The following is a 24,454-nucleotide window of genomic DNA, read 5'->3' as shown; positions in this document are numbered from 1 at the left end:
CATTTTTCTACGTTGTGGTATCTCAATGAACTGTTATTAAAATACCAGGTAGAAGAGATTAAATTTTCGCGTACTTGTGTCTTCATTTTCAATGTGAGGACGAAGTAACTTTAAGCAAGTTATTACATGTTTCAATGCTCATCCGCAGAAAGTTGGAGTGAAAGATATCAATTAACAGGTTTTCATATAAATATTTCTCTCTCATTTAGAACCATTCCCTGGACCAGGGTCTTGTTTTCTTCTTCTTTAAACACAGTGCCGGAGTCAATGTCAGAAATGCTGTACCTACATTTGTAACCATTGCAACCATGCCAAACTACGGCATACGCGCAAAGCGCTTGCTTCAAAAGTAAGGTTATAAGGAGAAGCTTTCTTGGTACGAATATGGGTTTGTATGGCACATTCGTTGTTAGATAAGAGCGAATTTGACGGACAAGCATCCTATTTAATAAGGGCCTTAAAAAGTATTTGAAAGTTTTATTATACAGTCGAAGAAAGTTGATATAATCATCAGGTTCTTTAGCAGATTTTCATGCGCAAATCTCTCACTCATTTCAGGCCGTTTACTGGGCTAGCGTCTTGTCTCCTTCTTCTTGTTGTTCTTCTTATTCCTCTTCTTATTCTTATTTAAACACAGTACCAAAGTCAGTCTGTCTGTATTAGTGGCCATTCTCACTACTGTCAGGATACTCACAAACACGAACAGCGTCTGCATCAAAGTGAGATTAAACTGACAAACTTCGTACGGGCTTGTCTGACAAATCTGCGGCTGGACAAGGGCTCATTTGAGAAACAAGATTGCTAGTCCACGGGAATCTGAATAACACTGCATGAACAGTCTCGCTCCCAGTGTGTGTTCCTCGTTTACTGGCAATGAGTCTAACTCGCCCCTTGGTGCAAGGTCTGCGATGGAGACGGTGCAGTGTTTTCCTTCTATTGCATATGAAGCTTGATATCTTGTCTGCCTTCTGTAAACCTGAGGCACTGTTAAAGGAGATAATCGGTACACTACATCTGTGGAGACCTCAGCTTGATCAAGTTGCAGTCTGAAGGATCGGGCGTGTGCGCAGACTGATGGAAGTTGTGTGTGCAACGCTAGCATTTGTCTTCTTCATTCAGTGAATTTTAAGTGGTAGCACTGAAGAAAATTTAATACGGTGAGAAACATTTTGAAACAGAATGCTCTGAGTGCTCCTATCTGTCATTGTGGAGTGAATGATGTGTTGGTGTGATTGGTTACTGCAAGACTGACCACAGTTAACTTTATTTAAACTTCCCAGCAGCTTTTGCTTTTTAGTGTACTTGCAGAGCTGTCTAGGTGTGGTTGTATTTCCAGTTGTATGTGGCTCCTCAGGCAGACTTCAGTTAAGGGGCTCCGGAATGGCTCAAAATCATGAAAAGTTCAATTTTTACTTTTTTGCGTTTTCTGAAAACAACAACTATTTTTAAATTTTTTTTGAAATGTGTTCTACATGGGCGTGACCCACTGTGGCGCTGTTAAACTGCTGTCAAATGGTGTTATTATTAACGTCCGTGTTCATCAGGTACATTTTAGTGATGTGAGATAAAGTATGCGTTGTGGCTAACCTATTTTCAGAGACTTAGCAGCATCTGAACTGTTGAAAAAGTGTATTCACGGAAAAAACTCAAAACCCCAATGAAAGTGTAAATAGTGTTATATGGTCGAGAATACTCAAGACTGTATTTGTTGGAATAGCAACACTTCACTTTGGTGTGTATGATGCTGTTGCGACTTTCAATGATGGCAACATTGTAAGGTGCAAGGTATTTAGAAATAATGGAATGAAGATAGGTTCTAACATGGTACGAGCGATGCTTGCTTTAGACAAGGAACGCCTTCGGGCTGCAGACAGGGCTGTAAAGAGTCTAGAAATACAAGCAAGAGTAAACAGGAGGAAGAACAAGAGGAAGCTGAAGGAGGAGTTTGCAGAGGATGAAGATAATCCATCCTATGGACCTGGAATGCACTAAAAAGTTAATCCAATCTTTGTCGCTCGATTCCCAAAACTTTTATTTTCTCATACTAATTACATGTTTTCTAAGGATCTTCCAAACATATTTGTTTCAAACATTCAGTAAATGTTACACAATACCTTCTGCATAATTTAACACAGCCTTTTTCCAAAAAACTGTATATTTTTGAATATATAAATAAAAAATTGCAAAAAAATGTTGTGAATTTTCATTACAATTGAACAAAATCATCTTTAATAACTGAACTAAAATTTTGTAAAATCCCTGTGTTAAGTTGTAGTCCATATTCCAATAAATAATCTGTAAAAAGTTCAACTTCCTACCTCAAATACTTTGTGAGGAAAGATGTAATTTATAAGCGTTATTTTAACATTGCAAGTATAGGGCGTTCCGGAGCCCCTTAAATAAACTCAGTTTTTATGTGTTTCATGATGACTGTTTTGTGGGAATTACGTACAGAAGTTATTACAACATAGAGTTCTGTCACTGTTTATTGTCATTTGGTTGAAGAGAGTGATTTTGTATAGTAACAATACTACCAGCTCTATGGATTTATAACTTTTTATACAGAATCCTGAAAATTTTTTCCATAATCTGTTCTCATACATTTCTTTTTGGAGTTTGAGGTTTTCAAATTACGGGCAGTATAATGTTTGGAATTACACCGTCTCACCAGGCGAAGTGCACTTCAAGACTTAGTGACAGAAGCCAGCTATTTCCGTGAATTTCGTGCATTAATGCATGCTTTGGAAAATTCTTCGGAGCTGGGGGGTCTCATGTGTGATTCTTATGTATTTGTGTTAAGCCTGAAGGCAATAAAAATCTGTAAGTTTTATTTTCTTTAATAACAGTAGGACTGATCTCGATTCAAATAAAATATATTTCTTAAATTTTTCATTATTTGGATCTCAAAAATACATTAATTTACAGTTTGTTGACTGGTTTGTTGACTAGTTTCCTAGGCAACCGTCTTCAGATCATTCTTATAACGGGACCCTGCCTACTCGTGATTACCGTTTCTGTGCGAACTCATGGTAAATTCGGGAATTGGCTACAAATGATGTGACGAAAGTGAGAGCTCCGGATAGACGAGAGTTTAAGAAAAAAAATCATTTTTGGTAAGTGTCAGGCAAGGCATGAGGCAGCTACGTTAGCGTAGTTTTCACGCAGTGGTTGGCGCAGTGGAACGTGTCCAGATCGATAAATCGATAGTCGTGAGATCAAGTCTATAAGCGGAAACTATTCTCAAGTTGTTACGTTACTTACACTGCAAATAAAGTGAAATAATGCTCAGGACATAATATTTATTTCCATAAAAGGTATGAAAAGGAAAGACAAAGGCAAATTAGGGTTGCAAATAAATTTCCAGGAAGATATTGTAAGATGTACACGAGAACTATGTGTATAAAATTAGGTAAGTCATTATTCTTCAACATAAATCTGGATTTACGTCGTGTAATATTAAAGGGATTGCCCCAAGGTCACTTCGTTAATGCAACTCTGCGATGTATACTATTATAGACCGGTAAATAAAGCTACAGAACTGCTGTTGTCGAGAGATAAAAATAAATCACGTCCCAAGAAGACTGCATCCAGTTACACTCCACTGTAGGTCACCAGCTATTCTTGCCATTATAGGCGAAATGACGTGTTACGCTTTGTTTGCTGCTAAACTGTGCGATGAGAGAATTAATGTAAACCAAGATTGTTTTTCTACAGAAACTTTAAAACAACCACGTGATAGTAAATAAGTGGTTTTCGTAAGGTGCGCAAGATGCCGAGAAAATTACGGCTTGCCCTGTTTTAAGATGAATATCGTCCCAGCACGTGTACATCATCAATCGTAAAATAAAAAACTATGTAATATTATACATCAATTTCTTGTGTACACGTTCCTGGAAATTTACCTGCAATCCCCAGTTTTTCTTTGTGTTTCCTTTTCACGTCTTTTATAAAGATATTAATAAACACAATATAATGAGCATTACTTCAGTTTATTTGTGGTATAAGTAAACTAAAAACTAATAAGAAAAAAGTTACCTCTTATTGATTCGAACCCATGACCATCGGTTTACCATTCAGCGCTCCTTCCGCTGCACAGACCGCGGCCTGGAAACTAACGTGACGTAAATGGCTTATGCCTCGACCCACCGACTGATATTTTTTTGTATGTGATTGGCCATCCGGAGCTCCAACACCTGTCACTTTCCTTTCTATCCGAGTCCTATGTGTACCACAAATTTCAGAGAAATCAGTGATGACGAGTAGACAACAATCTTCTTGTTAGTAGGGACTCGGTGTCATGTAAGTCTACCTGGAAACATAGTCACTAGAGAGCCAGGCACAGAAAAATAGTGTTCAAATAATGCATAGCGAACCACCAACTGTACCAACACACCTTTGTTCCTCTACGGTTTTCTGTTCACAAAACTATCATCACTGGAGAGAGGGCTGGACATTGATGATTTACACATATGATTTACACATGCATGGCAGTACAAGGGCACATTACTATATACTTGCCTCTGTCTTTACTTCCATAGATTTGCTAATAACTACAGCAACTTATGTCAGAAGATCAAGATCTCAAACTAGAAATATATACTGATACGAAAAAAATCGCAACACCGAGAAAAAATTAATGTAGAGTAATGAAATTTCGGTAATAGACTTGTCTAGGTAACATGTTTAAGAGATTAAGATTGCAATATCACAGGAGGTTAATATAATGGCGAGAAAAGCCATTGCAAATATGAAATGCAGGTACATTGACAACCTGTGTAGCTGCCAGCATGTTGAATACAAGCATGTAAATGTGCATGCACTGTTGTACAGCTGACGAATGTAGGATGGAGTTCCAGGCCTGTTGTACTTACTTGATGAATACAGGGACCGATATGAAGCTAGAGCTGCCGTTCGATGATGTTCCGTATGTGCTCGATTGGAGGCACATCTTGTGATCGAGCAGGGCAAGGCAACAGGTCGACACTCTATAGAGATCGTTGAATTACAGTAGCTTTATGTGGGCGATCGTTACCCCCCATGGAATGGTGTTCACGAATGGCACCGCAAAAGGCCGGATCACAAGGTTGATATACAAATTTGCAATCGGGGTACGTGAGATAAGTGCGAAGAGTGCTCCTGCTGTCATACGAAATCGCACGCCGGTTTTTAACTCCAAGTTTAGGTTCAGTGTGTCTAGCACGTAAAAATTGGTTCAAATGGCTCTGAGCACCATAGGACTTAACGTCTGAGGTCAACAGTCCCCTAGAACTTAGAACTACTTAAACCTAACTAACCTAAGGACATCATACACATCTCTGCCCGAGGCAGGATTCGAACCTGCGACCATAGCGGAAGCGCGGTTCCAGGCTGTAGCGCCTCGAACCGCTCGTCTAGCACGAAGACAGGTTGCTTGCAGGCCCTCAGCTCTCCCCCTTCTAACCAACACACTGCAATCACTGCACCGAGGCAGTACCAGTTCTCATCGGAAAACGCCTGCCCTCCACTGATCTCTCGCTTGACGCCACTGAAGTCGCAGCGGTTTGCGGTCAGAGGAATGCACGCTTTAGGGATTCTACTCGGAGCTGTCTTTGAAGTAATCGATTCCTATCAGTTTGTTGTGTCACTGTGGCCCCAAGTGCTGCTCAAATTGCTGCTGCAGATGCAGTTACGATGCGCCAGAGCCGTACGCCGAACACGAGGGTCTTCCTCTCGCTACTTTGACCTAGCTGTCCGGAGCCCGGAGTTCTTGCTACCACACATTTCCGGGACCATCACTGCCATCAGTCGTGTACAGTGGCTACATTCCTGCCAAGTCTTTCCAAAATATCGCAGATGGAACATACACCTTCTCGTAGCCCTATTACACGACGTCGTTCAAACTCAATCAGGTCCTGCTGGAAGGAAGCCGCACCCAAGTTCGAAAGTTCCGGAGAACCAATGACGTGCAAGGAATACGTTGTCGATACCAGTACCCGCTACATCTTTCAACGGAATGACCTAACACCAGGTGTACCGGTGCTGTCCTGACCTACCTCGATACATAGAATGCTCGACTGTCGCCATAGCCAGCAATTTTTTAATATCTGTCACCTCTGCTTCGCATAGCTGGCAATTTTGACACCAGCCAATACGTTGCTGACTGGCCGAGAGACTGATCTTCCAACACTTGGCAGCAACTACTATTGATAAAATCTGACATTGAGTTGAATCATCGTGAAATACGACCATGTCTGTCATTCAAGCTCATTTTGACTGGGAGCCCAGACATCTTAGAGTTATTGATGCTGCCTGTATAGTAATTTCTGCACGTTATTTACCTGCAAATATCCTAGAAATTTAATAATATACTCTTCATATTATGTTGTATATCCGCTATGTGTAAGTTTTTATTATGGTTCCTGGTATTGCAAGTAAGGCCGATTTTAGCAGAGAGACAGTAGTGGCGTCCCTGGTGTGTGCCGCGGCTAGCTGCCAGAGTTGGGGGCACTGAGTCTTGTGGACAGTGGCGGGGGTTATTAGCCGACAGCAACTAGCGCGCCACAGATTCACTAGTTTCCGGGCCCCGCAACAACCCCGTCCACTTGTTTGCCGAAGACCGTCACGAGGCATTGCAGTATATGGAGACTATTAGCAATGGTGACTAGTGGCGTCAACTCTTGCCTGATAAACCTCCTCTCACATACAATATCTTACTAGAATACGTGTTCTTACCTCCACAGTCCTTGAGTAACCTTTTGCTGTAATACGGCGAAAGTTGTGTTTCGAGCAGTGTGTTACAAGATTGCGACTTTTCTTAACTAAATACGGCAACACCAAATAAGGCAGGCCGAGACGTGAGAGAAATGAGTACACCGTTCGAGAGTAGAACAGATACAGAAGACCTAGTGTCTGACAGTAAAAGGAAACTTTGGGATGCCACGACAGAAGAGTACTGTTGCAAAACAGAGAAACTGAACCAAAGCGTTCAAATGAGTGTAAATTCCTATGGGACCAAACTGTCGAGGTCATAGGTTCGTAGACTTACACACTACTTAAACTAACTTATGCTACGAACAACACACACACCCACTCCCGAAGGAGGACTCGAACCTCCGACGGGAGAGGCTGCGCAATCAGTGACATGGTGCCTCTAACCTCGCGGCCGATCCGCGCGTCGAAACTGAACTCTTGGTACAATATTGTAAAAAGCTTTATCCAAAAATTCGAGGAGGAACGTGTGAGCGAGAAGAATTTTTCGGATAGTTTAATTCTAATTTGACTAACTCAGTATCGTGACCTGGTATGAAATTATCTTCATTGCGGTCAGTCGAATCTTGAGTAACAATAGCACACTTATATTCGGTCCCTGAGCTGGGGATGCTGGAAGCGGAAGCTTGCGATCGGCTCGTAGCACTTTGGCTGCTAGGACGAGCTCCGCCTCCTTGTCCCGCAGCAGTCAGCTTCCTGCTTATATAAGAAACGAACGCGTAATACGTTAACTCGTTGCAGAAGAGTCAAGAAAGTTTATGGCTAGTCTTTAGATGGATGTAGTAGCAGCTACAGCCTCTTCGCTCATTTTGGTATATGTTATTAACAATCACTACGCATAACACCGCACACGGGTCGACACTATATTAACAACGGGCACTTATTGTTACGGTGCACAATACTGTAGCGTAGGTAATGCTAGCAGCGTCCGTTTACATTCTGGTGCGGCCCGAATTCTACCGACTTCCACAGATTACAGAACGCCGAAAAAAAAGTGTGCGATCAGTACAAATATATGACGCAGGCAACAATGAGCAATCCAGACTAATCACCAGCATTACAATTTCTGAATGTGTAAGCGCAAACATGGACTAGTCACTTGATTCCGTACAGATTTCCCGTTTGAATTATAGTGTTCTTTCAGCGCGAGTTCCTTTTCAATATTTTTCGCAATTACGAGCACCACGCTAGGTGAAACAACATCCGTCTCTCCGTTGCATAAAAGGAAGATACTCGTAAAATGACGGTTTGTAACATTCGAAGACAACTGACTAATTTACTGTCGTTCGCACACAGATGGTAAGAGAGCTTGTAATACAGACCTCGGGTTAGTCGAGTAATATACATTCAATGTCTCATTTTCCCACCCTTTCGGCTTTTCTGTTTTAATACCAGGTGTACCGGTATGAAATGAGCGTCTTTTTCTGAAAATGAAACACTAATTTTGAATTGAAAAGTAAAAACATTTTATTCAAAGTACTGACCATTGCTTTCTGTACACTTTGACAACCTTTCTGGCAATTTGTGGACACCACGGCGATAGAAATGTTCGTATTTTGAAGCAAACCGATCAGACACCCTATTTTCAATTTCTTCGTAGGAATCGAAGTGTTCCTCAGCCAATGCGTGTCCCATTAATGAAAACAAATGGTAGTCGGAAGGGGCCAAGTCTGGTGAATACGGCGGGTGGGGTAGCAGCTCCCAGCCAAGTGTTCTGATTGTATCCTGAACCAGTTTTGCTTTGTGTGCAGGTGCATTGTCGTGTAAAAAAATTACTTCGCTATGTCTTCTGGCCGATTCTGGTCGTTTTTCGGTCAATGCATAGTTCAAATTGATCCTTTGTTGTCTGTAGCGATTAGTATTCACAGTTTCACCGGGTTTTAGAAGCTCATGATATACCACACCTTTCTGATCCCACCAAACACAGTGCATTGTCTTCTTGCCGAATCGATCTGGTTTTGCAGTCGATGTTGATGGTTGTCCCGGATTAACCCATGATTTTTCCCGTTTAGGATTGTTAAAATAAATCCATTTTTCATCGCCACTAACAATTCAATGCAAAATTGATTTTCTTTCATGTATTTGAACCAAATTTGTCAAATGTTTTTTTGGTTTTCCATCTGTCTTTAATTCAATTCATGTGGCACCCATTTTCCACACTTTGGGATCTTTCCCATTGCTTTCAAACGGTCAGAAATTGTTTGTTGTGCAACATTTAGCATTGCTGCCATTTGCTTCTGACTCAAAGTATCATCTTCATCCAATATTGCTTGCAATTCGGCGTGGTCGAACTTTTTTGATGGTCTTCCACGTTCTTCATTTCTTACATCAAAATCATTATTTCTGAACCGTTGAAACCATCTTTTGCATGTTGCTTCTGATAGAGCATGATCACCATATGCCTCGACAAGCATTCGATGCGACTCTGCAGCACTTTTTTTCAAATGAAAACAAAAAATTAATGCTTTCCGCAAATCATCACTTTCAGGTACAAAATTCGACATTGCTAACACGATGAAAACATATGATGTTGTTTGTTCCATGACTTGATGTATACTAAATATCTTTGACAGATGTCATACCAACCAAACAAAAAAAATTAAGGCTCGTTCACAACAAACGTTCCCTGTCGACACATTTGTAGCTTAACGCTAATTTCATAACGGTACAGCTGGTAGAAGAGAGAAGAGAAGTAGACCTGCATACGACTTCAGTCTCTCAGCTAACTGTTTTCCGTGCAGAAATGAGCTCTTATTAAAAAGTGACGCCACCAATTGCCTGGTTCATAAAACCTCTGACGTCACGAGTGGACCACTAGTGTATTTGGGCTAGTAGTGGCCTGTTAGGCCTGTATTATAGGAGTCGGCTCGCTGGTGTACCTGGGATGCGGTGCTTACCGACGTACTGGCAGCGCGGTCCCCGGAAGCGCGCCGGGCAGCGGCAGAGGAAGGAGTTGAGCCGGGGCTGGCAGGCGCCGCCGTGCAGACACGTGTGGGCCGTGCAGGGGGGCCCCGCCCACCTGGACACGGCGGCCACGCCCTCGCCCAGGTTCTCCAGGATCTGCCCGTTCACCACCAGCCGCTGCACCGCGCCCACCAGGTTGGGCAGTGGGATCACGCCTGTGTACATTGTGGCCCTGCCGGCAACACAGGTTGACTTCGTGTACCAATTACAAGTATCGCTTAAGTGTAGACGTAAATGCTAATTGAATTTATTGTCAAACTCCGTCAACTCTCAAGGTAAGCACTGTTTGACGTGTTTCGAAGAAAATGTACAATTTGCAATAGTTACGTATCATGTCCAAAATAAGCCGTTGTACAGGGTGTTACAAAAAGGTACTGCCAAACTTTCAGGAAACATTCCTCACACACAAAGAAAGAAAATATGTTATGTGGACATGTGTCCGGAAACCCTTACTTTCCATGTTAGAGCTAATTTTATTACTTCTCTTCAAATCACATTAATCATGGACTGGAAACACACAGCAACAGAACGTACCAGCGTGACTTCAAACACTTTGTTACAGGAAATGTTCAAAATGTCCTCCGTTAGCGAGGATACTTGCATCCACCATCCGTCGCATGGAATCCCTGATGCGCTGATGCAGCCCTGGAGAATGGCGTATTGTATCACAGCCGTCTACAATACGAGCACGAAGAGTCTCTACATTTGGTACCAGGGTTACGTAGACAAGAGCTTTTAAATGCCCCCATAAATGAAAGCCAAGAGGGTTGAGGTCAGGAGAGCGTGGAGGCCATGGAATTGGTCCGCCTCGGTCACCGTATCTGTTGTTGAGAAGCGTTCGAACACTTCGACTGAAATGTGCAGGAGCTCCATCGTGCATGAACCACATGTTGTGTCGTAAAGACAAATGTTCTAGCAGCACAGGTAGAGTATCCCGTATGAAATCATGATAACGTGCTCCATTGGGCGTAGGTGGAAGAACATGATACCAATCGAGACATCACCAACAAGGCCTGCCCAAACTTTCACAGAAAATCTGTGTTGATGACGTGATTGCACAATTGCGTGCGGATTCTCGGCAGCCCACGCATGTTGATTGAGAAAATTTACAATTCGATCACGTTGGAATGAAACCTCATCCCTAAAGAGAACGTTTGCACTGAAATGAGGATTGACACATTGTTGGATGAACCATTCGCAGAAGTGTACCCGTGGAGGCCAATCATCTGCTGATAGTGCCTCCACACGCTGTACATGGTACGGAAACAACTGGTTCTCCCGTAGCACTCTCCATACAGTGACGTGGTCAACGTTACCTTCTACAGCAGCAACTTCTCTGACGCTGACATTAGGGTTATCGTCAACTGCACGAAAAATTACCTCGTCCATTGCAGGTGTCCTCGTCGATCTAGGTCTTCCACAGTCGCGAGTCATAGGCTAGAATGTTCCGTGCTCCATAAGACGCCGATCAATTGCATCGAACGTCTTCCTGTCGGGACACCTTCGTTCTGGAAATCTGTCTCGATACAAACGTACTGCGCCACGGTTATTGCCCCGTGCTAATCCATACATCAAATGGGCATCTGCTAACTCCGCATTTGTAAACATTTCACTGACTGCAAAACCACGTTCGTGATGAACACTAACCTGTTGCTGCTACGTACTGATGTGCTTGATGCTAGTACTGTAGAGCAATGAGTCGCATGTCAACGCAAGCACTGAAGTCAACATTACCTTCCTTCAATTGGGCCAACTGGCGGTAAATCGAGGAAGTACTGTGCGTACTGACGAAATTAAAATGAGCTCTAATATGGAAAGTAAGCGTTTCCGGTCACATGTCCACATAACATCTTTTCTTTATTTGTGTGTGCGGAATGTTTCCTGAAAGTTTGGCCGTACCTTATTGTAACACCCTGCATGTACACTCCTGGAAATTGAAATAAGAACACCGTGAATTCATTGTCCCAGGAAGGGGAAACTTTATTGACACATTCGTGGGGTCAGATACATCACATGATCACACTGACCGAACCACAGGCACATAGACACAGGCAACAGAGCATGCACAATGTCGGCACTAGTACAGTGTATATCCACCTTTCGCAGCAATGCAGGCTGCTATTCTCCCATGCAGACGGTCGTAGAGATGCTGGATGTAGTCCTGTGGAACGGCTTGCCATGCCATTTCCACCAGGCGCCTCAGTTGGACCAGCGTTCGTGCTGGACGTGCAGACCGCGTGAGACGACGCTTCATCCAGTCCCAAACACGCTCAATGGGGGACAGATCCGGAGATCTTGCTGGCCAGGGTAGTTGACTTACACCTTCTAGAGCACGTTGGGTGGCACGGGATACATGCGGACGTGCATTGTCCTGTTGGAACAGCAAGTTCCCTTGCCGGTCTAGGAATGGTAGAACGATGGGATCGATGACGGTTTGGATGTACCGTGCACTATTCAGTGTCCCCTCGACGATCACCAGTGGTGTGCGGCCAGTGTAGGAGATCGCTCCCCGCACCATGATGCCGGGTGTTGGCCCTGTGTGCCTCGGTCGTATGCAGTCCTGATTGTGGCGCTCACCTGCACGGCGCCAAACACGCATACGACCATCATTGGCACCAAGGCAGAAGCGACTCTCATCGCTTAAGACGACACGTCTTCATTCGTCCCTCCATTCACGCCTGTCGCGACACCACTGGAGGCGGGCTGCACGATGTTGGGGCGTGAGCGGAAGACGGCCTAACGGTGTGCGGGACCGTAGCCCAGCTTCATGGAGACGTTTGCGAATGGTCCTCGCCGATACCCCAGGAGCAACAGTGTCCCTAATTTGCTGGGAAGTGGCGGTGCGGTCCCCTACGGCACTGCGTAGGATCCTACGGTCTTGGCGTGCATCCGTGCGTCGCTGGGGTCCGGTCCCAGGTCGACGGGCACGTGCACCTTCCGCCGACCACTGGCGACAACATCGATGTACTGTGGAGACCTCACGCCCCACGTGTTGAGCAATTCGGCGGTACGTCCACCCGGCCTCCCGCATGCCCACTATACGCCCTCGCTCAAAGTTCGTCAACTGCACATACGGTTCACGTCCACGCTGTCGTGGCATGCTACCAGTGTTAAAGACTGCGATGGAGCTCCGTATGCCACGGCAAACTGGCTGACACTGACGGCGGCGGTGCACAAATGCTGCGCAGCTAGCGCCATTCGACGGCCAACACCGCGGTTCCTGGTGTGTCCGCTGTGCCGTGCGTGTGATCATTGCTTGTACAGCCCTCTCGCAGTGTGCGGAGCAAGTATGGTGGGTCTGACACACCGGTGTCAATGTGTTCTTTTTTCCATTTCCAGGAGTGTACTTCGTCTAAGTTATGCTCCAAACATCTTGTAAATAACTGAAGAAAGTCATATTTCTAAAGCACCAAGAGCTACTCACTACATGTTTCCATGAAATGATGATAATCAGGTAACACAAAATAAGTTTCATCAGCCTTTATGGCATTGGTCTTACTGTTGCGTCGATAAAATAAACTGAGGGCCACCCTGGGTGACTGAAAGCACCGTCAACAGTAAAATACGTCATTGCTGTTAAATAGTGCTAAAATAGCTTCTATATACAGTTTGTGTGTTCCTGTGTAGAGTACTCGGCATACTTGCTGGAACATGTAAACCGACAATAGACACTATCCTTACATTATTTAAGTGTTTCAGTGCACCCCGCGAGTACAAAATGTTTCGAGACTGGATTAATAAAACATATAGAAAAGTTACCATGCTGGTTTTAATACTTCAGATTTATTACGTGGTCTTCACCCACTTGAGTTCAATGCACAGAACCTTCTCATTATCATGTGAGTCTGTCGGGAAAGTCCTTCTTTGTTCTTCAACTCTCGTGTCAATTTCTTTTATCTTGGCGAACCATCACAGACCCATTCTGCACTTTGTCGCTTAGTAGTAGGTTCGTGCTAATAACGCCATGTGTCATCACAACCGGTTATTTTTTCCAGAAAATAACTGTTTGCGTTTTCCATTTCAATCAATTCGCAGTTGGCGTACACAAGTCGTTGGTTTTGTTCGAGATTCAACGAGCACGGGACAAACTTTGCACACACTTTTCTCTTCATCGAAACACTCTGGAGAATGACTTGACCACGTGAGTTAGCTCTATTACGGATTACTGTCACAACAACGGTGATACGCTACAGTCGCATGTCCATTCTTTGTAGCGCTGCTCACCACTGACTGGTCGAATGTACAGCTGTTGTTTACAGCCATTTGTCGAAGCTGCCTAGATAGTTGCTGGACTAACGTCGCTTGAACGCCAGGAATAAAATCAGTCTCGAAACTATTAGCTGGGTGTTATATCTTTGTGTTATCCGCAGTTCCAGTGATGCAGGATGGGTCTTAATTTATTTTATTGACGTCTCACTAACAAGGGAACCTCCCCATAGCAGCCCCCTAAGATTTAGTTATAAGTTGGCACAGTGGATAGGCCTTGAAAAACTGAACACACATCAATCGAGAAAACAGGAAGAAGTTGTGAGGAACTATGAAAAAAAATAAGCAAAATATACAAACTGAGTAGTCCATGCGCAAGATATGCAACATCAAGGCAACTGTGTGGCTAGGAGCGCCGTGGTCCCGCTGTTATCGTGAGCAGCTGCGGGACGAGAGGTCATTGGTTCAAGTCTTCCCTCGAGCGAAAAGTTTTATTTTTTTATTTTCAGACAATTATTATCTGTCCGTCCGTCCGTCCGATGCCAGGTAACTGCGCCGTAGTATGGGGACGCTACACCTAAACGGTAAAAATTTGAAAAAGTTAAAAACATATGTTTTGACAGAGCACAGGGAAAACTGTGCGACTGTGAAACTGTTGCATTCATTTGTTGTAGTTTATGTGACAAACTCTTATGTTTTCATCACTTTTTTGGGAGTGATTATCACATCCAGAAGAAAACCTAAATCGGGCAAGGTAGAAGAATATTTTTACCCATTCGCCAAGTGTACAAGTTAGGTGGGTCGACAACATATTCCTGTTATGTGACGCACATGGCGTTACCAGTGTCGTATAGAATGTATCAGACGTGTTTTCCTGTGGAGGAATCGGTGGACCTATGACCTTGCGATCAAATGTTTTCGGTTCCCACTGGAGAGGTACGTCCTTTTGCCTACTAATCGCACGGCTTTGCGGTGCGGCCGCAAAACGCAGACACTAAACTTATTACGGTGAACAGAGACGTCAATGAACGAACGGACAGATCATAACTTTGCGAAAATGAAAAAGTAAACTTTTCACTCAAGGGAAGATTTGAACCAAGAACCTCTCATTTCGCAGCTGCTCACGCTAACCACGGGACCACGGCGCTCCTGAGCTCACATTATCCTTGATGTTGCGTATGTTGCGCATAGACTACTCAGTTTGTATATTTTGCTTATTTTTTTCATAGTTCCACACAACTTCTTCCTATTTTCTCGATTGATCTGTGTTCAGTTTTTCAATGCCTATGCACTGTGCCAACTTACGACTAAATCTGAGGGGGGTGTGATGGGGAGGTTCCCTTGTAAGAACGATACAGTTAAGTCCGGAATTATAATAGTTTGATCGTAGCTGGTGGAAAAATAATGGTATGCATTTTAATCAGTAGTTTATAAATATGACTTCTTTGTCATAAAAGTGTGTTCCCAGAATGTACTACATTCAGCAGTTTTCATTATCAATAAGCAGCTCTGTAGTTAAGCTTATATCAGTGGGGCTATCATATTACCGTGACTCTGGTTCATAATACTGCAACGTCACGAATTCAGTTATATCTACAATGTGTCAGCATATACGCCGTGAGCAGCAGCGGTCGTTTGACATATTTCTAAGGCAAACACTGCTGATTTAATCTACATATGGTATTACATATAGAGTTTAGTCACACGACCAGTCATTCCAGCTATCAAATATCTCGTGATTGTCTGATAAGTTTTTTGTTCTACTACAAGCAGATATTTATACTTGTATACAGCATTAGCGAACAGTTTGTCAAGCTTTACAAGAGATATGAAACGGGATTACAGCGTCATAGTCTCCACATATCCCTATAAATCATGATTATCATGAATTCCAGAATTTATTGAAACTTAAGTGGAACCTAGTACCACATTTACCAGTATCTTGTAGTGAAACAATCTTTTTTTTTTTCAGTTTCATCGTACAAGGTATCACTTAATAGTATGTAATCATTTAATAGTATGTAACATGCAAAATTATTCAAACATAATCATTTGTGCCATAACATTTTTGTAAATAAATCAATCATTACAGACAAGTTCTTCAAATCTGTAGTCCGTTAGTTGCAGAATGGATTACAGGATTGTTTTCTCTATCACTTCCTGGGCTCTAACGGAATTCCGGATGGTATTTGTCATAGAACCAAGCGAAACTCGAATTCGTAGAGCACTAATCTATTTAATGGTTGGGCGCTGATGACCACGCTGTTTAGCGCCCGAAAACCTCAAACCACACACCTACTTAAAGGTAGCTACTGCCTTGCAGGTACGGGGATTTTTCAGAACTGGGACCGGGAAACAAGTTCGTTGTTCATAAGGATTCTTCTCTCTTCGATGTCCTTCGATTGCGAACGACGAGTGTATGATCATTCCTGTGTAAGCTGGTGAACTAAACTCACGCAGAACTAAAGAATATGTTGTTACGGGAATCCTTCCTCGGAGTGATTCTCTATTCGTCTTTAGGAACTCGTGAAAATTCGAATTTTTTTCGTGGAAACGTTAACCTGTCTGTGAAAATAAACATCACAGACCTGGCATTGTGGAGTATTTCGGAGTGGGATAATTTTTACGGTACATGTGCATGCTTGTTTTTCATCGACAAAGATTTGATCTTAATGCGCCTGATCAGTCTGCCCTCCAAACGAATCAATAACGTACAGAAATTTTTCTTGTCCCACGTACCAAAGAATGAAAATTTTCAAAAATTCTGCGTGCAGCACTTTCGTGAGTTTCTCTGATTCCGTACTGGTCACAATTACATTTTTTAGCTTATGAGTCAACCTGTAAACTGCTTTGCCGGCCAGTGTGGCCGAGCGGTTCTAGGCGCTTCAGCCTGGAACCGCGCGACCGCTACGATCGCAGGTTCGAATCCTGCCTCGGGCATGGATGTGCGTGATGTCCTTAGGTTAGTTAGGTTTAAGTAGTTCTAAGTTCTAGGGGACTGATGACCTCAGATGTTAAGTCCCTTAGTGCTCAGAGCCATTTGAACCATTTTTTTGTAAACTGGTTTGTGAACAGTCCGACCATATTTCCCGGATGTTTGTTGTGTACCTAAGAAAAATTTTTCCTCTCGTATCTGCAGTATACGTGGCTGCGAAGGAACGACTTATCTCGTTCAAATTACACTTCCGGAAATTGAAATAAGAACACCGTGAATTCATTGTTCCAGGAAGGGGAAACTTTATTGACACATTCCTGGGGTCAGATACATCACATGATCACACTGACAGAACCACAGGCACATAGACACAGGCAACAGAGCATGCACAATGTCGGCACTAGTACAGTGTATATCCACCTTTCGCAGCAATGCAGGCTGCTATTCTCCCATGGAGACGATCGTAGAGATGCTGGATGTAGTCCTGTGGAACGGCTTGCCATGCCATTTCCACCAGGCGCCTCAGTTGGACCAGCGTTCGTGCTGGAGGTGCAGACCGCATGAGACGACGCTTCATCCAGACCCAAACATGCTCAATGGGGGACAGATCCGGAGATCTTGCTGGCCAGGGTAGTTGACTTACACCTTCTACAGCACGTTGGGTGGCACGGGATACATGCGGACGTGCATTGTCCTGTTGGAACAGCAAGTTCCCTTGCCGGTCTAGGAATGGTAGAACGATGGGTTCGATGACGGTTTGGATGTACCGTGCACTATTCAGTGTCCCCTCGACGATCACCAGTGGTGTACGGCCAGTGTAGGAGATCGCTCCCCACACCATGATGCCGGGTGTTGGCCTTGTGTGCCTCGGTCGTATGCAGTCCTGATTGTGGCGCTCACCTGCACGGCGCCAAACACGCATACGACCATCATTGGCACCAAGGCAGAAGCGACTCTCATCGCTGAGGACGACACGTCTCCATTCGTCCCTCCATTCACGCCTGTCGCGACACCACTGGAGGCGGGCTGCACGATGTTGGGGCGTGAGCGGAAGGAGCAACAGTGTCCCTAATTTGCTGGGAAGTGGCGGTGCGGTCCCCTACGGCACTGCGTAGGATCCTACGGTCTTGGCGTGCATCCGTGCGTCGCTGCGGTCCGGTCCCAGGTCGACGGGCACGTGCACCTTCCGCCGACCACTGGCGACAACATCGATGTACTGTGGAGACCTCACGCCCCACGTGTTGAGCAATTCGGCGGTACGTCCACCCGGCCTCCCGCATGCCCACTATACGCCCTCGCTCAAAGTCCGTCAACTGCACATACGGTTCACGTCCACGCTGTCGCGGCATGCTACCAGTGTTAAAGACTGCGATGGAGCTCCGTATGCCACGGCAAACTGGCTGACACTGACGGCGGCGGTGCACAAATGCTGCGCAGCTAGCGCCATTCGACGGCCAACACCGCGGTTCCTGGTGTGTCCGCTGTGCCGTGCGTGTGATCATTGCTTGTACAGCCCTCTCGCAGTGTCCGGAGCAAGTATGGTGGGTCTGACACACCGGTGTCAATGTGTTCTTTTTTCCATTTCCAGGAGTGTTGTTTCAACTCCTTCCTCCCAAGGAACTTATTGTACGTCGACTGTTACTGGTAGTCTATTTTATCGATATAAATTACGTAATCGAGTTCGAAATTAGGGATGAACACCGTCGACTATACCTACAATATTTCCGAAGCTGTTAATACTTCGTCCATCGTGCGAACTCTTTGGAGCAGTCCAAATGAATGGAAAACACATTTTAAGGAACTGTGCTGAAACGATTAATCTTATTAATGAAGTTACTACGACGAAAATGACGGTTTTTTAATAATTTTGCATGATGTCACTATTTGATGACATTCTGTATGATGAAACTGAGGGGCAAGGTTTGAACCCAAACCGCAGCGTGGTAGTCGTGGACCTTAGGCCCTACGATCGCACGGCCGAGGAGAAACGCATACATTTCAACATCGATTTTATCGGAAACTGGAGGTCATGGATCGAAAAGCTGTTTGCCAGGTTCTCAGGACAGGTCCCTCTACAACATACGTAAGACTTATCAATGTCTCTGATTAACGGAGCTGATGGTCCCCTTGTAAGTCTCCTATAAAACCTTCAGAAACCTTTGATCGGATTTGTGAAGCACTCTGTGTAGCATAGTATACCAAGGAATGACCCAAGACATCAGTAATAATGTGATACACCAGTTATGGCGAGAGAGATACTTTCTGTGTGAAGACGGCGTAGCAAAACTGTAAATGACGTTACTCGTATGTGGCAATTTAAAACTGTACAACTGTTTAAATAACTTAGATTTACTCGTACTACAGTGAAAAGAATACACTGAAAATGTCTTCAGTTGCAATGACATCCAGTGGAACAATTAGAAGTGATGAAATTAAATGATCGAGCGAAGTAAATGCAGTTTCAGCGAAGTACATCCAGTTTCTGATAAGATTCTTCCGCATCTGCAAGCAGCTGAACGCTTCCCAAATAATTTGGCTCCTTCGTATGACTCAGCTTTTAATGAGGTTGAAATAATCATCAGACATTTATTTCGCGTCTTGGTATCAACATTTCCTCACGCTGCACTAGAAAATTTCAGTCATACGCAAACCTCTGCTCACATGTCTTATGACTGATCGTATTTCTTGACACCTACTCTTCTTTTTACCGGAGGTAGGGAATAACATCAACTTTCTTTCACATGCTAAAGCTGTAAATGGTACTTCAAGAGGATGACAGTTAATTGGTATTGTCTTCACGGCTTTCTCCAATCCGGTACCGTGAATGGAGACGTGTTCTGAACAGCATTGGACGCTGGACTGAGAAAAGTGGTCCGCTTTTCCTGGTCTTCAAAAGACTTACGGTACTAGATTTCATTTTTCAGGATAATTTGAAAACACGAGTTGATCAAACGTTCAAGAAAGACACTGATGTCCCAAAAGCTGCCATGTTCACTATAGTTACGTCTCTTGCTCTTGTGTTGTAGAGAGTGTGATGATGTTTGAGTACAGGATACACGGAAATAAACTGATAAAGAAATCAACTTTTTAGTTAGGACATAAGATGAACCACTACTCATTGTACCATACCAATTACAATTGAATTGTGAAGTTACACGTCATCTTTTGCAGTTCAATGTACCCAGTAGTGAGAGACGGCAGTGCGACATCGAATTTCTCTTAATGTCTATGATTGCAGTGCACATGGTGACGTGATACTAATGCCTTCCCTACAGCGGATGTAGGCGTCACATACATAAGTATCAACAACAAACGTTCAGCGGCATGACTTACGGCAGGCCTCCTATATACAGTGGGAGATCCAGATTGAGCTCGTTTAATGGCGCTCCAGACATGCCCGTGGCGGTGGGGCCGTCATCCAGCTGCAGTGTGCCCTCTCGGTCCATGTAGCTGACCTTCACCGAGTGCCACTGATTCGGAGTTATTCCGTTTGTAGTACTGAAAACAAAGGAACAATATCAGGAAGTTACACAGGAGCCAGCACAGAACACACGTAGTTTTAGAGCAAAATGTTTCCTTATTTCAGTTTGTCATTTTTGCTGTCAGGAGCTATGTCTGACAGAACATACAATATCTGTGCTCTACAGTATATGGCACACCGATTTCTGATTACGTTACATTCTAAACTAGCCGTCTTCCTTAAATAATACAACGTAAGAACTCGCTGATGGAAGCTTTAAATCATTATTGCAGTGGCTAGCACACTGGACACGCATTCGGGAGGACGACTGTTTCAATTCCGCTTCCAACAGTCCTGATTTAGGTTCTCCGTGCTTTCCCTAAATTGCTTCAGGCAAATTCCAGGATGGTTCCTTTGAATGGGCGCGGCCGAGTTCCTTCCCTAATCCGATGAAACCGATGACCTCGCTGTCTGGTCTCCTCCCCCAAACAATCCAATCCAATCCAAATCATTATTCAGCAGAATTATTTTCAATAATAAAGGTAGACAAAAATAATTAATATCAGCCTGAAAGAAACAATTGTAATTTACAAATTTCCTTGAAATGTCCCCTTAGAAAAATTATTGAATTACTGAGCTGATAAACCTCTACGTTATTTAATTTCAAACAGCTGAGGAAAACTGAACGTACTCAGACATTTCTCTCTTTACTTGTTCTGATTATCACTAAACTGACACACAATATTTCTTTTAGCGCAACGCAATCTGACTCTCCATAATCCCTACAAAAGAATGGCCCTGGCTAACAATAACCTATACCTTTCATGAATCTCTTACCTCACAAAAATCTTCGTTACTCAAACTACTGCAATACGGCGTGCGCCAATACTGCTAGCTGAATAAAAGATTCTAAGTACTGAAGGCACTAATTACTGATAGGCATAGTTAGCAAATGAAAGATTTTAATAGAGAACAAACAATTTATTTACCTTAATAATGTTCAAAAGTCAACCCTACGCGCTGTTCACTTACAGCTGTCCAACACTACAATAGCAAATATTCCAACAATGCAAACCAGCCAACCAGACTGCACACAGCACAGCCAGTGATTTTCATACAGAGCGCTACGTGACGTTACCAACATAAAAACCTAAACAGCCTACTTACATCCGAAACAAATGAACCAACAATCACAAGTGAATGGTGTCGATCAGACCATCAGGATTTTCTTTTCTTTTTCTTTCTTTATTTTTTTGTTTGTTTTGATGAACAGCGATGTGGACAATGTTTTCATTTTAAGGACTTTTTCAGTAGCTACGTAACTCGAAACAAAGTCATTTTCTTTGTGGATCTTTGCCATAAAATTTGGGAATTTTTTCACATTGCTTTGCATTTTACAAAGTTGTTTCTTAATTGCGGAGAATAGCAATTACGGATAAAGTACAAAGGCTGTCCCTTAATATTAGGATTGGTTTGAATACAATAGTGCTTCGTTAGGTGTGGTCCTGCTGTTACAAAACTTAACTTTACAGTGTAAGCTGCGTCAGCTGATAACGACCGTAAATTTTTTTAGATAATACAGATTCTAATGATAAATGCATTAAATATATGAGTGATAACTGACTGTGATATCTATAAATAACTGACACGAAACACTTCTCAGTACATTAATCTACTTCATTGTTAGTATAATATTCGTCTGTTATAGTTATAAGATCATCTACACAGTTTATCATATTTCTGTTACAGCTCCAACTGAAACAGCCACCAATAACATTGTTCCAGCCTTAAAATGGAGAACTCCTCTTTCCAGATCAACTGCTAATCAAATGGTTCAAATGGCTCTGAGCTCTATGGGACTTAACATCTGAGGTCATCAGTCCCCTAGAACTTAGAACTACGTAAACGTAGTTCACACACATCCATGCCCGAGGCAGGGTTCGAACCTGCAACCGTAGCAGTCGCGCGGTTCCAGACTGAAGCGCCTAGAACCGCTCAGACACAGCGGCTCGCAACTACTAATCCACACATGCTGTAGTCTGATGTAGATCTGTGAGTATTAGTTATTACATATAAGGGGATTGCATGACTATATCGATAATTCGATTGTGAATACGTTAAGTCATGGTGACAAGAAATGAAACTAAGCTTACATTTTGCAGGTTCTCAGCCATTCATACATCAGTAACAAGACTAGCGAATAGCAGTATCTGCCTTCAGTTGGAATTATCTGTTTAAAGATCTAAAGCAGCTGCGATAAGTTCGACTGATACGGAAACTTGAGGCAGAGGCACAATTGACAATCGTATGTACACTGATTCATATTCTTCTGTATTCTCTTAATTAAATTTTACTACTTTTAAATAGAATTAATTTTTCTCATATTATGAATAAAACATTTACTGTAAGTCTTAAAAGAAAAATAGTCAACTGTTTACCTACACTGTTTTTCCTGGACCACTGCCAAGTTCGAAGTGGAACTGCACGTAGCCACTGACCAGAACTAGGGCTATATAATCGCCCTTTCCATCCAGTCTTTGCCCGCTGTAGAACAGAACACCATCCACCGCTCTTGTCAGAAACCACAGTTCCATAGCAAAAGCCTTGCCGACACCTTCCAGCCTAGGAAGCTCTATGAACGAGTTCCCATCAAATTCTGGCACAAATGCTTCCTGATTTTCGGCATCAACTGTGGAAGACAGGCCCTATAATTAAGTTAGATTCAGATGAGTATCACATAGTGTACACAAAAATGTTTTTGAATAGTAAGACATAGAATTGTTTTACTGTAAGCTAATTGAGAGCAAGTTTAATAGTACAAATATTGGAATAAAACTCCCCGTAATGGCAGAGAATTGAACTAACTCTTTCTTAGGAACTCAGTACTAATTAACTAATATCAAAGAAAGTTTTACACTATTAATGTTAAATACGGAAACGTATCCATAACTCTTGAGAACATTGTTTATGATAAATGTCGATCGTTAAAACTACTGGCACATATCTAAATAATACAGAAATTCTTAACCAATACAAAGCATAATTATATGCAGTTTAACACTGTCTTAATTATTACATGTCAGAGGACAGATTACTACTAACTACCACATAGTGGACAAGAAAGAATAACGGAAACAGTAAAGGACGCAGCAGTTACTGAAACGTAAGCGCCGTCAGGCTGGGCTAGCCCTTGGATTGGTGACCGTTCAGGTCTGCCGAGCGCTGTTAACAAGTAGAGTGCACTCAGCCGTAGTGATGCCAACTGAGAAGCTACTGACTGAGAAGTAGCTGCTCTGGTCACGGAAACGCACATCTAACAGGGGAGTGGTGTGCTGATTACATGCCGCCTTATCCGCATCCAGTAACACCTTGGCTTAGGATAACACGCCGGTCTGTCGGTACCAATGGGCCTTTCAGTACCATATCGGACGGAGAGAGATGCGTTATATGTCTCGTCATGTAAACCGTAGTTTCTGCTTTCAACAACTTCAATATCATATGCAGTGTATTTAATTCAATAACCATCCACCTAAGGCTCTACTGACAATAGACCTTGGCAAATGAACGTTCCTGTCAATAAACCAAGAACCGATGCTGTCTACGAGCGGAACCTAGCACTGATGATCTCAAGTCTTTCGGTCTAACATTGCTCCATATAATCGTTCATAGTCGGCTTCCCAGTATCTCCGCCAAAATTACGGAGTGAAATACACGTAGGCTGCACATACCAGCTGTCATACTTTGGAAGGACTGGCGAAAACCAATAACGAGGCGCTTGATTCATCATACACTTTACTGCGTCAACAACTACGATAACACTACAGTATGCAATTACCAAGCTATACAGTTCGGCAACCGTTAATACAAAGCTCTTGGTACTTCAGCCACGTCAAATCAGACTTGAAACGTAAAGTTGAGAAGATAATTACCGTTGTTAGAGAATCAAAATCCGACCAAAAGTGTGTGTCTTGCCGTCAGTCTTGTTTGAAAGAAATACATTCTGTGTGACTTGCGGGCTTTTGCAATCCTTTCGATTTGACACCATTTAGGCGACTAGAGTGACAATTCCGCTACCTAATATATCAAGCAGCTTCTCATATGGCTGCTCTAAACATTTCCACGTGAAAAAACTGAGTTAGTCA

The 24,454-nt window shown here is 43.2% G+C and overlaps 1 protein-coding gene across 1 annotated transcript in view; it reads right to left on the bottom strand.

Annotated features, from left to right (window-relative positions):
• Window positions 1–24,454, bottom strand: part of LOC126158747 (agrin-like) — a 177,963-nt gene that overhangs the window by 7,408 nt on the left and 146,101 nt on the right. Inside the window, exons 12-14 of the mRNA XM_049916466.1 lie at window positions 22,755–23,001; window positions 20,186–20,350; window positions 9,645–9,883 (exon numbers count right to left, since the gene is read on the bottom strand). Of these exons, the coding sequence (XP_049772423.1) occupies window positions 9,645–9,883; window positions 20,186–20,350; window positions 22,755–23,001 (651 nt within the window). The remainder of the gene's footprint in view (window positions 1–9,644; window positions 9,884–20,185; window positions 20,351–22,754; window positions 23,002–24,454) is intronic.

This window comes from Schistocerca cancellata, chromosome 2 (assembly GCF_023864275.1).
Source record: "Schistocerca cancellata isolate TAMUIC-IGC-003103 chromosome 2, iqSchCanc2.1, whole genome shotgun sequence".
Classification (NCBI taxonomy): Eukaryota; Metazoa; Arthropoda; class Insecta; order Orthoptera; family Acrididae; genus Schistocerca; species Schistocerca cancellata.
Note: the sequence above shows the minus strand (reverse complement) of the source record. Positions and strands in the feature narration are given on the sequence as shown.